Genomic DNA, 14,510 nt, shown 5'->3' on the forward strand with positions numbered 1-14,510 from the left:
TCATCAACAGGGAACAACTTAAAGAAAAGTAAATTAGCTCAATGAAGAATTACAATGGAATAACCATACACAATAACTTAAATGCAGTCTACATGATGAAAAAGCTTATTTCGACAATATTATGGAATTGCACTAACTTTGATGATGATAACAGCTCTGCCAGATTTCCCCAAATGGCACCGGGGTATTACAAATTGGTATAAGTACAAAATATCTGAACCCAATTTGGTATAGGAAACAAATACAAATATTATAAGTGGATCAATTAACTTCTTCGCCTTGTGTTTGTTGAATTGTCTTCTGTTGAGTTGTTGAAAAGATATTTGTACAGTCTAACTAAAAGTTCAAATAAAGCGGTGAATGATAATATTTGGAATAAATACCCAAAGTGTATATATATATATATATATATATATATATATATATATATATATATATATATATATATATATATATATATTGATATATTTATATTTATTGTGAGAAGGGAGAAAAGTTACAAGCAAAAGTCGTACACAGAGACTTATTGTCATATAAATAAATGATAAGTATGTAACTGTAAACAAAAAAGATCTATAAAAAGCTCAAAAAGTGATAGAATTGGATATATTTATTAAGAAGAATATGGAAATATTTATTAAGAAGAATATGGAAATATTTATTAAGAAGAATATGTAGAGAAAAAAAGGACTAGTTTTTTTTTTATTTGTATCAAGGTAATATTGTTATTACTTTATATTATATTTTATATTTGTCATTATTGAAAAGTCTGATACTTTACCGCGTGTCTACCCTATCTGCATTACACTCTGACAAGCCTATATCATATTCTGTATATGCGCTACTCCCACACTACCTCTGTCCAGCTACCGGCGTCACAATTTTGCATCACTCTCTAAATCATACTAAAACAAATATCTAGATAAAATCATTTCACAAAATCACCGCCTTCACAATATATATATATATATATATATATATATATATATATATATATATATATATATATATATATATATATATATATATATATATATGTATATATGTATATATATATATATATATATATATATATATATATATATATATATATATATATATATATATATATATCTGTATGTATGTATGTATGTATGTATGTATGTATGTATGTATGTATGTATGTATGTATGTATGTATGTATGTATGTATGTATGTATGTATGTATGTATGTATGTATGTATGTATGTATGTATGTATGTATATATATGGTGTTTTTAAACGAAAGATTTTTTACAGCTGACTTTTTAACCAATGAAGACCTTAACTAATACTGAACTTCATGTGGTCAACCTTACTATTAAAATTCTTGACACAGAGTTAGTTCAGGAGTTAGAATTTTGGTCAAAAAAACAATCCAGTGCAAAACAACGCAGAAAAAGCATGAGACTTATTGACAATAAAGACCAATCTGAAACTGCTGAAATATTTTCTATAGTTTTTTATCTTGTTAAATATTTATTTGAAAGCTAATGTAAAAGGCAAACAAATTCGCAAAACGAACAACTTTAAATAAAATGCTAGCACTTGCTGAATGGAAAACATCTGTTTAATTTTACTGAAATTGAGCCAGATTTCCTAGAGCTATTTTATTTGCGGTTATCGATAAATTTTTTATAAGTATGTTTATTTTTACTGATTATGCAAAAAAGGGAGATGAAAATTTTATATTTTTGTGACCTTTTTTAATGGATTGATATAAATAATAAACTATTTGCGAATGATGTTATATAAACTCTCAAGATTCAACCTTCTCTCCGAAATTCTTCTAAAACAAATTAATCATTGCCAAATGAGTATGGTTTTTCTGTTAAATAAAGTAGATTCTTCTTTGATGCGCAATTTATAAATGTTAACGTTCGTTATCGTAAACGTTATCAATGTTATCATCGATGCTCAATTTATCAATGTTAACGTAAAACGCTTTTTTACTTTACAGGTATCTCTCAAAAAAGACAGTGTTACCGTAATATGGAACGCACTGACTTATGAACCTTTAAAATATTGTATCCGATATAAACTGGATGATGATTGGTCAACATGTTTCTTAGAGTTAGAAAATGTTCTCATGAGTTATAAGAAAGACAAACTTCTTACAAAGGTGAAGATATGTTGTGATAAACCAGGAAACTACTGTTTTCAAATTCAATCTGTTTGTAAATTTGGTGAAAGTAAGTGGAGCGAGGAATTTTATCACTTCAAAAACGAAGAGGTGAGTTTAATTACATATTTAAATTTTAGATGAATGGTGTTGATTAGTAAAAATGCGTTGAATAGTAAAAATAAAAAAATTTTTGCTGTTTTTTTAATAGCAACTTTTTTGAAGTTTTAAACCATTTTGACCTACCTAGGCAGTATCCTTTGCAAGCTGCTTAGCTTAGAACATTTTATGATTACAGGCAATAAACTAGTTTAAACTTCTTACAATTAAAAGCAATGCTTTCTACTTTTTATCTTTTGAAAATAGTTTAATGTTTTTAAGTGATGCAATTTTATTCCCTTTAAAAAATGCATTTAGCTAGATAAGCGCTAAAAGTAATTTGTATCAGGCTGTAAGCTAGTGCTTGCGTTTATCTGACAAATAAATGTTTGAACTTTCATTTTGGAATGAAAATGTCCTTTAAAAAATGTGCTCTTCTCTATCTTAAGTTAAAGAAATATATGCCCTCATGGATTTAAAATTATTTAAAACTAAAGAGTTATAAACTTTTAAGGTAGCGTAAACAACTTTACGCGTTAGTTTACATGTTAAAAAGTTTCTTTTTGAACTTAACCAAAAAGAAACAGTTTTATTTTTTTACTTATGATTGAGCAGAATTGAGCGAAAGAAAAGAAATTTAAAGAGAAACTAGAATGTAAGGATGATTTTTTTTTTATGACACATTTTTACTGCGTTGCTTAGTAATAATGGATTAAAGACACATTACTATCAATATATGGTTATCGTTGTAATAACAAATATGTATTTTTTTATTTTCTTTGGTCTTATTGCTGACCTGAAAAACTATATCTTTGGAAATTCAATGACTTTTTCATAATATTATTTCATCAATTTGTACTAATTTAGTCTCTACATATATTCTTCTTTATAATTAAAGTAACTTTATTCCATAAAAATGGTCAAATTTGGATTAGTAGATTGTATATGTTTCATTTCGGTAGTTGCTTCAAAAATAACTTTTAGCTATTGTTGTTTAAACCTGCTTAAATCAAATAGAAAACCTTTAAAAAATTTTAAATATATTTTCAAAAAACTTCATTCAATGAAATTTTTGGAAAATATTATTCTCTTTATATCTTAAACTATCCTCAAGAACGAGTGCAATAAACATTTTGTCTTTTTGTAACGACAAAATCCCTCGATAATATTTATTACAAAATATTTTCCCCAAAGATAACCTACAATTGGAGTAATAAAAGATTGATAAAAATAAATATTTTCATTTAAATGAAATCAGAAAAAATTGTATCTAGGATGATTACTTCATAAAACTTTGTTTTTATCTCTTAATGAAATAATTTATTTTATAAATAAAAAAGTAATTGTGCTCTCTTTTGTATACATAAGCTTGCAAATATGGATTTTTTTGTATTTGGGTATAAGGGATTAGTTTCTAATATAAACTTTAAAAGATATTTATCCAATGGTAATTAAAATACGTTGAAGAAATGTTCATATTAAACATGCATTTTACACATTTTAAGTTCATATCAAACATTTAAGTATTAAATAATAAATCAAAAGTTTTAATAATAATAACCATTTTTTTAGTGACAGTTTTAAAGTAACTAAGATCGATTAGAAATTTTCGCGTTTGCATCCCTTTCACCATATACAGGTGTATAACTACTGTTTCTAACAATACTCAAACAAACAACCATCCTTTTCAAGTACTTTCAAGTTGGTTAAAAATGGTAAAATTTAAAGACAACTGAAATCTCCAAACACTAACTTTGAATTGCTCAAAAGTAAAGAAAGTACGACAACTGTAACTCTTTCCATACACTCCTCATTAAATAGGTAAAATCCAAGATTAAGGGAAAATAAAGCAAAGCTAGGCCACAGCTAGCAATAAGATAGTAACTTTTTATTAGGTGAACATAAGACTAAACGGTTAATAAAAAAAATTTATGCAATTGCACTATAAATTGCATAAGTATAACTGCGTTCTGAGTGCGCAAAAGAAAAAACTCTAAATAGTGTAACCGTAAACTTAGTATTTAAGTTTGAAAAACTATTTTAACTCTTTGACTGACTTTAAAGAAAGTACTAAGCCACCTCTTTAAGCCCAATTAAACTCTGGTTCCTCTCCATTTTCTCCAATTTTCGCTCCCAACTGCGAGTGTGAAGTGAGTAAGAAGCTCTAGGGAGCAAGAAGCTCCAGGGATGAAACTTCATGTTGGGTCAAAAACTCGTTTCTTTTAAAAACTGCTTAAGTTGTAGACTATTGCTACAGGCTCACCTGTCACATTTATTTGATTTCCCTTGATAATGTGTGTCCTTAAGGAATGTATGGACTCGTGCTTAGCAGTTACTTAACTCAGCAGTTACTTCAAAATCTCGGTAAAAAACTTGATCCAAAGAAGCTCGACTTAGGAAGCTTAAACTTGAAATGTATTTGCAAAGACTGCACGCCCAGATATCATAAGTTTCCATGCAAGGTACATCATGACGTTTCGAGTTTTGTCATCATTAACGTTTAGAGCTTTGTTTCGAGATAATTTTGAGAACTTGATCTACCCCAACTAAGCATTATTTCTACTGATTTTCGACCACAAACCATAATATCTTTTAATTCGTTGTTAGAACTGTGGCATTGCTCTGTAATCTCAAGGGAAACCTCAAAAAGGATTTTTTGCATTATAAAAAATTGTTGGATTTCATTATGCATTAGGATTAAATGTTGCCTCAGATTATGGCATTGCTAAAAACTATTACGTAAGCTTTGGATATTAGACGGCAGGAGCTTTTTTATTTTAGATTGGCCTGCTCAAAAAACTATGAAGAGAAATTTGCAAATCTGCATATTTAGTTTCGAAACAAAATAAAACATGCTATAAATGTTTTTACGATACGTAAAAGTACCCTAGTTTTCAGCAAACTGGGTCATCCCGATGGAAAATATTGCGCTATAAAAGTTTTTTACATATTGGCTTTAAAATATAAATTAGATTTTTTTAATAGATTTGAAAAGCAACATAACTAATCGAAAATAAATTAAGCATGAGCAAAAGACTTTCTAGCAGGTTATTAGTAAAACTAGCTCTTTTTTTAGGAAGAAGACTTTCCTGAAATCGATGGTCAGTGTGATGATGAGGACAATAAAAGTTTCTTCCATGTGAATGACGTTATTACTGAGTGTGATATACGTTGGGCAATAAAACGTTATGCTTGGGTTTTAGAAAAGAACTCATCGACGCCATCAAAAAGTAAAAGTATTGCAACGATGAGACTGTTACAGGATATTACTAAGATGAAGTATCAGTCTTTCAATGTACCATTACAATGGCATGACGAACTGGGAATGCATATTGCAGTTAATCACCCAATGGACATATTACATGATGTGATTCTTAAAGCTAACTTTTCGCTAAGAAGCAAGCTTTACCAAAAGCTTGCCTTTTGTCATCTTTCTGTCCCCGTCTTGTTTCCGTCTGATCAAGACCTTTACATGAATTTGTCTCTTAAAAGTATAATAGTGGCAAGGCGCGAAAGCGATAAGTTAATTGAGGAAAATGTTACGAAATCTCCGCTTTGCGTAATTTCCATGATGCGGATTGGTCAACAAGCTATTAGTAGCTTGTCCAAATCAAAACTGTGCAACGATTTATTAGGCTTCAATATCAATTCAAAGTTAGGGAGCTGCGGTTTTTACACTAGAAACGCTCTTTCAAGTAATACGAACAGAAAAACATCAGAGGGTACTGTTGAAGGAATATGGTATCATAACTTATCACACACAGAGAAAGATTTTTCCAAAACATTTTCTTTGTTAAACTTAAGAGGAGATGTCCTTCACCACATTCCATCGGCAGCATCACTCGCTTCAGCTTCGGATGCATTATTCGCACTATGTGGTGAAGATATGTTCAAAGATGACCGACATTTAGATCTTCTAAATGCTTTAGCTGAAAACAATAGCCAATCATCTTTGAAAAAACTAGTCGTTTTGATGACAAAAGAATCAGTTAGTTATGTTAAAAGTAATCGTGATCTGTTTAAAAAAGTCTGCTCCAATGTTCGGTATAAGATCATTGACGAAAACTACCATAAACTGTTAGACACGTTGACTGTTGAAATAGAAGACACGCTTGAAGAAACATTACCAAAACCCAGTCTAAACGAAAGGTTCACCCGAGTAGCTCCAGAGTATATTTCAAAAAGTTCTACAGCAAAAGATGTCAGTGAGTCCTTTCTTAAAGAGTTAGATCGCATGAAAATGTCAAACGCACAAGAGAGAGCGCAAATCAGGAAGAACTTATTTCCAATACAGTCTACAATAAAACGGTACACTGAAGCACAAAAAAAAGAAACTAGAACTCGGAATCTTGATCAGAAATATAAGTACCGCGATGAAATCTCAGCTGTTAAAAAAGACCAGTTGGAAATAATCCAAAATGGTCTTCCTTATCATATGTCTATATTCTTGAAGGAGATAAGTAAGAGTAATTGCATAGAGAAAAAGTTAAGATATTTAAGTGATGTTAAAAACTATATAGATGATTGGTCTTTTACGCATATTTCTGATGTTCGCTATCAATACTCTGTTGCCACAAAGGAGTTAAACTTACTTAAGAAAAAGGAAACTAACACTGCAAAAGACGAATTTACATTTTCTAATGAACAACGGGACCTACAAATGCGCTGTGATAACTTAAGCATTTTTTTATTGGACATATCTATAGGAGTTGAAACTATTATTCGTGAGATTGGGGGGATATATGAAACAATATATAGAAACCATGACAGCTTAAACAAAGAACTCAACAAGTGCATGAACATGCTTCCTGAGTTTGCAGCTTCCTTGCTATTGAATGGGATTGCACTGGAACTTTTAGATGGTGACGGATTATCAGTTCCATTAACTTGGTTAAAAGAGGTGTTTAAGGTGTTCAAAAAGTCCTATATGGAGTTTTATGAACTAAAGCATGAACCAAGAATCTTTGTATTAACAGTGCTTGGAACTCAAAGCTCTGGCAAGTCTACTTTACTGAACACCATGTTTGGAATACAGTTTCCTGTGAGTGCTGGGCGCTGCACGAAAGGAGCTTACTTACAATTGATTCCTATATCTTTGGAAGGCTACAAGAATGATGCAATACTTGTTGTTGACACAGAAGGGTTAGGTGCTCCTGAGTACAAAAATGACAAAACTCACGATAACGAAATAGCAACGTTTGTTCTTGGAATATCAGATGTTGCAATAGTTAACGTGCGCGGAGAGTTGCCAAACGACATAGAGGATTTTTTGGAAGTAAGTGTTTGCGCGCTCATGAGAATGAATATGGTTGATTTTCATCCGAAAGTTGTGTTTGTTCATCAAAACTGCGATCCGTCTGCGAAACAAAAAAACGTAACTGGTCGAAATACTTTTATGAAACTTATGGATGAGGTTGTTGAAGCACAAGCTAACATAATGCAGAAGAGATATCGCCACTTTCAAGATATCGTTGACATTTCACTTGAACATGATACTTTTTATTTCCCGCAACTCATGGAAGGTTCTGGCTCAATGGCACCTCCAAACGAATCTTATAGCAAAGCCTGCTCAGAATTGAGAGATCATATTTTAACTAAAATGCTCTTCAGTAAGTCAGGAAGTTTAAGTTTAGACGAATTTTGTAAGAAAATAGAAACAGTCTGGAAAGGAATCTTAGAAGAAACCTTTGTTTTAAATCAAATTAATAACTCAAAGATTCAAGCCAGATATAAAATTGAAAACAAATTTAGTATATGGAGGTCAAAAACGGAATTTAGTTTAAACGAACAGCTTGATATTATTTACAATGATATCAATTCCTTTTTCTAACTAAATTTAACTTTGAAGTAAACGCTAGTTGAGTGTTGTCAAAAGATAATAAGTTCTCAAATAATTGATGATAACCTAGCGGGCACGGCGATGTTGGTTTAACGTTTAGGCGACGTCGAGTGCGACATCGCATTAACGTTGGAAATGGAAAGTTGGATTGACGTTAATATTCGATGTTATCGTGATGTAATCGCGATGATTTACGTCATTTTGACGTTGATTTAACATCGCTACTCGATGTTAATTTTCGGCGTCATTCTCACGTTGGTGCGATGTTGAATTTACGTTGGCGACATCACTAACCTAAAACTAACATCGAACCGACGTGAGAATGACGTCGATGCCCACTGGTAACGAAAAAACAAACATCAGTGAAGAATCAACCTTGAAGTTCAACTTAATTGGTAAAAAACTAAAAACAGAATGCCTGAATAAGTTTATACCTCATAGCATTTAAACCATTAAAGTAAATACTTGCGAATATTTTGTAATAAAAACATTATGAATTGGAAAGAAAGACTTTAAAAATATTTTAACGCCGAATTTGGAAAAAAGAACGGAGAATGAAAAAGAACTGATTAAAATTCTAACTTCGTTAACAGAATCTGAAGATAACAACGAAAGTGAACTTGATGATAAGGAAGAATTAAATTTAAAGGAGCAACTCAAGAATAATATTGAAAACCGTTTATTACAATGTACAACAAAGTGACCGCTTTAAAGAGCACCTTGCAATCTAACACATGTGGATGAAGGTAATGATAATTTGAGAAGATTTTATCGCCGTCAAGGTTTCGGTCGTTGCGTTTTAAAAGGTAGTTTGCTCTTTGAAACAACCTTGTCATTACTGATAACAGCTTTAAAGGTGTTGATACGAAATTTGAGTGGGTAAAATACAAAGATTACGAATCAGTTGAACCGAGCTATTTCTATTGAAAATATATCACATATCTTGTTATAAAAAACATGGATAAGTTTTATCCTGATGCTATAAAAAATGACTTAACTAATTGGAGAGGAGTTTTATTTAGAGCAAACGTTCGAACTGTGAATGGGTATCATATCGTGTAAATCATTTTTAAAGTTGTTTATTATCTATAATTAAAGTTTACTTTTTTTTTTCCCATTTCTTTTTTGCTAAACTTTTTTAATCAATAATTAAAAAACTTCAAGATTTTAATTGTAAACCATTTTAATTATCCTATCATGAAAAGGTGTGTGTAGTTAATAAAATTCAACTTGAAACCAAAACTGTAATTTAATTTAGAGAGAGAAATGATTGCATTCTGCAATTTTGAATAAACAACCTATGCATTTTGTTTCCCATGATTTAACTATTTTGAATAAGAATTTAAATGGAAACTTAATTAATGCTAATTAATGCTAGAACTTTAAGTGATCCACATACAAATTGTAGTCCGTAGTGCTAAAAGTATTTAAGTCACATTTTTATCAAAATCAAACCAAAAAGCCATTGCTACTTTTCTGGTTAAGCTGTATGTACTGTTAAAGGTGGAAAACCCCTCAGAAATATGAAATTTTTGAAAAAAAATATTATTTTCTTGTTTTGTAGATATTTAGCAAAATTTATCAGAGATTCACAATCTGAAAACCATTTTTGAAAATTTGCTATAGATCTTTATTAAAATAGATTTTATTGAATCCCAGTATTTTAAGCTTCCTTAACAACAGCCACAACAACGGCACTATTTTTTACCTTTACTAAAAAATAGTCCAAAATCCTATTTTTTTTATATCAAAAATATATCTTATCAAGTAAATGGTATTTTCCATTGTTCAAAACAACTTTGGTATAAAAAAAGTTACTGGAAAGCTCATAAATATATCATAAATCTTCTACAATGGCTAAGGCTTGCAGAGTTAAATAAATAGCTAAAAATAATAAAAGGAAAAAAATATTTAATGTAAAAAAGAACTTAGTTGTAAATAATGTCAATATGGATGTAAATATGGAATCGAATATTGTAGATATGAGCATAAATGTTATTACAAGTGTTGAAGATGTAAATGTAAATATGGAGAAACCAGTTGATTTTAATTTTATTAATTCTGATGAATTATGTGCTTCTGCTAGAAAAATAAAAAAAGTTTCGTCATCAAGACCAAAGTCATCTAGTAATATAATTACTGGATACTGTTTTATAGATTTAGAGATACTAAGTTCTGTAGTTTCTACCCTTAGGTGTCCAGAATGTGTCATCAAAGTTATTCCTCTCTGAAAATGAAAACAAGAGAAAAGGTCTAGCATCTTGTCTTTATGTTAACTGCCGTGTATGTGACTATTCAAGAGAACTTTACACCTCAACATTGAATATACAAAAAAATTTTGATATTAATACCAGGGCTGTATATGCTATGAGATAATGTGGTCAAGGCTATTCTGGATTCTCATGATTTGTCTCATTAATGGACATGCCTAAACCAATGACTGCTAATAATTATAATAAAATTGTTATAAAACTAACTAATACAGTAAAAACTGTACCTGAAGACACTATGATAGATGCTGCTCAAGAATTAAAAGACTTGAAGAGTAGTCTTATTTTAAATTCTATTCCAGACCATGTGCCCAATTTTATTGATGTTGCAGTATCATGTGATGGCACATTTAACATTCGTTGACAAGCTAGTGTTTTAGTTTTAGAAAAAATGAATTTAAGACCTGGAAAGCATTTGTTAGAAGGATGTAGGAAAATTAATCAAAAGCGATTATACTTAGTCATATATAAAAACACAGAAAGAGCAAAGAAACACAGACAAGTAATTCGTGGAAAAAAGAAGAGTCGATATGACAAATCTCTTAATAAAGTGCAAAACCCATATCAAACTGGTGCATTTTAAGATTTAACTTTTTTTATAATTTAGAGATTTGCATATTTATTTACACTATTTTGAAATTTTTTATGCTAGCATTTTTAAAAGCTTTTTTTCTCAGATGAAGAGTTTATAAGACGCCGGCCAGCATATCTAAATAACTAAAAGTGGTGTTAAGCTAAAATTTTAAGTATGAATTTGTTTGATTGTCTTCTGTGATTTAAACGTGACAGATTTTTTTAAAAATTGAATCCAATCCTTAAATAGGTCAACAAAGTCATAAAATTCGGTCAAATTTTTTACATGTACTTCCAATATTTTAGCCTATTAAAAATTATCATTAAAAATCTGCTTCGTTCATATCACAGAACTACCTTGTTAAAAAAGTATGCAAAAAAGTTTTTGTTATTTTATGTATAATTATGTACTTAAGTCCCTTTCTAAGCAAACCAAAAAAAAGAAACACAAACTTTTGTGAACAAAAAGTAACTAAGTTTAATTTTTTCGGTGCTAAAAGTTCTTAACTTCGTTTATCCGATCGTGTTCCATTTGGTCAGCTGGTATTGCTTTCCAAACCTAAAATAATGGCGGACAGAGAAAGTGTGCAAATGGATGAAAATCAACCTAAGGCGAAAAAAAAAGGCAAGCACCATCAAAATGGAAAAAAAATAAAATGAAATAGGCTAAAGTTAGAGGTAATAATTTCATTTACAATATTAGTTTTAAGCACTTGTATCTAAATTAAAAAAAAATCTAGGTCACTTGTGCGATCAGAAAGAGATCTAGATTTCTAGATCATTATTGCCTTGGCTGTTAGATCTAGGGCAGTTTGGGAGTTACTGCTAGACTTCTATTAGACTGTTAGTAACAATGTTATGTATTTTTTGATTAATGTTTAGATTACGCTAGTTAATTAGTAATATCTTAACTCATCATGATTTTTAGTATCATGAATTTATATTACAATATTGCACTTTTGTGTTGTTTTTATTAGTATTTATCATCACTTTGAACACTTGTGGCCATAGGAATGAACACCCCTGTAATTTTTACCATTTTTCTTAGAAAAGTTGACATATCATGCATTTGGTGGATTTAATTATTTATTTTTATATTTAAACCACGTCATCTATTATTTGACTTATAGGAAATCGCAAATTTTAATCGTTTATATCAATTTTAAAGATAGTTATGGATTATTATTGTTAATTGGTGTCAAAAATGAGTCATTGCTCTGCTAATGGGTTTCTCGTAAAAGGTGAATGTCTCATTATTTTTGTGCTTTTGCGAAAATTAGTCTATTTATTGTAACTAGCTAAAATCAACCCGTAATACGGGTTATGGTCGGTCTGTTACTTAATTTATAGTGGCTGTTTTCCACAATTTAAAGCTGCGAAGCCTTAACTATACCCATTAAGAAAAATGCCTTCAAATTGATAAAATTAAAAAAAGTATGTGGTGGTAAAATAATTTACCATTTGAGTAATTTACAACTGACATAATCATATCAGTGTAAAGCAGAACCCTTTTCCTCGACATTACTAAGTTCAAAACAATACGTTTTTTGTTACTGACACAAAATAATAACACTTCGTCATACTTTAAATTGACGAAAAAGTAAAGCTAAATTCTTGTTATATTTTTTATAACATGAACTTTAATTAAAGCGAACGTAAATTGTACATGAGTAATTAATTTTTTGGTATCCCCTTGATACATGTTTCTTTAAAAAACGAAATTGTCTTTAAAACGTTGAATGTACACAACTAAATAAATTTATTAAATATATCTGACCATTACTATATATGGCACTAATCTGACCATTTTATTATATGGCGTTATTGTTTCAATAGTTTTTAGTAAACGGTAATTTGCAACCATTTACTAAAAATTCCTTGTTACTCGAAATTTAATTCTCTTAAATAATTTGACACTAATAAAGGACCTCCCTTCCCCGTTTTTGCCTTAATAGTGGTGAGGAGAATAGAGTTACCTTTATTAAGAGTGATCAAGTTTTTGATGAAGACCTTTTACCAGAATAATAAAAAGTAAAACAATGATTTACATGTATAAGAACTTAACATATATAAGAATTTTTCTTTCCTCAAAAGTGTCGCAAATGCAAACTAAGCTAATTAATTAGTTAAACACCTTATAAAACTTAAGTTATTCGATACTTGACAAATGCGCAAAACTACAATGTTCACCCCCCGTTTAAAAAGATCTCCTAAGTTACGTACCACAAAATATTAGGCATAAAATGGAGAAAATTTTAAAAAAATTGAAGTAATTGCATATATTTATATCATTTTAACTGACAAAAATTTACAATAAAAGATAATCTGTTTTTTTTTTTATAAATCGTATAAATGCATCAATCGTAAAGAAAAAAAAGATGGAATCATGATACCATAATTTCAACAAAAAAAGCAAAACAAATAAAAAAACACCAAAACACAAAATCAAATTACGATACAAATTTCATTTTTAGCATGTTGTCTTGGCTTTTAGTAAATAAATAAAAGCAGTAAGTTCCAATAATGAAACTACCTATTACTCATTTTTAAGAATAGTCACCAACGTGAAATTGTCTATTGTTAAAAATGAATATCAACACAAAACATCACAACAATAACACATAACAATGAAACATTTACACCCTTGATCCTAAAATCCAGCGAAAATAACAAACCAAATTAAAATATGAAAGGCAAAATTAGAAAACCAATTTAAAGTTAACTATATTTATTTTTTTACTAAACATATTAATACATAAAAGTATATTTGTTTTTATATTCAATATTTGTTATTCAATTACTTCAAACTTAGGACATTTAAACACCCTAGATTTAAAATCAAGGTTGCATACTCTCTCATACACATTAAGCTAAACATTAACAGACATTGTGTTTCCAGAATAATTAAAAAGGCAACACAACACAACCTAGCTCTATAGCAGTAACACTGCCTGGCACTAAATGCTGCCAAATCACACCTCTGCTATTAATACATCGCTTGGCTGGCAAGGTTATCAATCTTGCTCAACATAATCCCAAGTCACACCACTTTGAAAACATGGAAACAATATAGTTTAAACATATATACAACTATAAACAAATATGGTTTGATATAACACATATAGACACATTTTATAACAATATTAAATGACAAATATATTTATCAAAAACTATAAAAAATATATATGTATATTAAAATAATAAATAAATTTATACAAACAAAAAGTGCTCACAACTTACAAACAGTAAATTTTCAAAATAAAAATCCTAAGACTATAAATTAAGAACATTAGAAAATATAACATTATTTGTGTAACACTTTTCATCTGCCACACCTTGAATGAGATGTTTATTAATTTTGAAAAACAAACTATTAAATGCTCTCATTCTTGAACATGCAACATATTGTTGACCATGAGAAAAATGGTTTTTTTTGAGATATACCCCAACTCAATTAAATGTTTGACCTTGACTTTTATTAATTGTCATTGAATAAGCCAATCTGACAGGAAACTCATGACGTTTTAGAACAAAGGGTAAATTAGAACCTGATGGAGCCAACTGAATTTGAGGAACAAAAACCTGTTTA

At 29.6% G+C, this 14,510-nt stretch overlaps 1 protein-coding gene and 1 pseudogene across 3 annotated transcripts in view; both read left to right on the forward strand.

The window, feature by feature from the left end:
- The window catches only part of LOC149878740 (uncharacterized), a 41,414-nt gene extending 32,224 nt beyond the window's left edge, over nt 1–9,190 (forward strand). For all 3 annotated transcript variants that reach the window (XM_090071152.1, XM_090071151.1, XM_090071153.1), the window contains 2 exons: nt 1,979–2,251; nt 5,316–9,190. In XM_090071152.1, the coding sequence (XP_089927278.1) occupies nt 1,979–2,251; nt 5,316–8,069 (3,027 nt within the window). In that variant the 3' untranslated portion in view covers nt 8,070–9,190. The remainder of the gene's footprint in view (nt 1–1,978; nt 2,252–5,315) is intronic.
- Nucleotides 9,191–9,931: 741 nt separating this feature from the next.
- LOC149878743 (uncharacterized) lies at nt 9,932–11,178 on the forward strand (annotated as a pseudogene).
- The last annotated feature ends 3,332 nt before the right edge of the window (nt 11,179–14,510 follow it).

This window comes from Hydra viridissima, unplaced genomic scaffold, assembly GCF_058129835.1.
Source record: "Hydra viridissima isolate aposymbiotic clone 2 unplaced genomic scaffold, HvirCarnegie_v1 scaffold_14, whole genome shotgun sequence".
Classification (NCBI taxonomy): domain Eukaryota; kingdom Metazoa; phylum Cnidaria; class Hydrozoa; order Anthoathecata; family Hydridae; genus Hydra; species Hydra viridissima.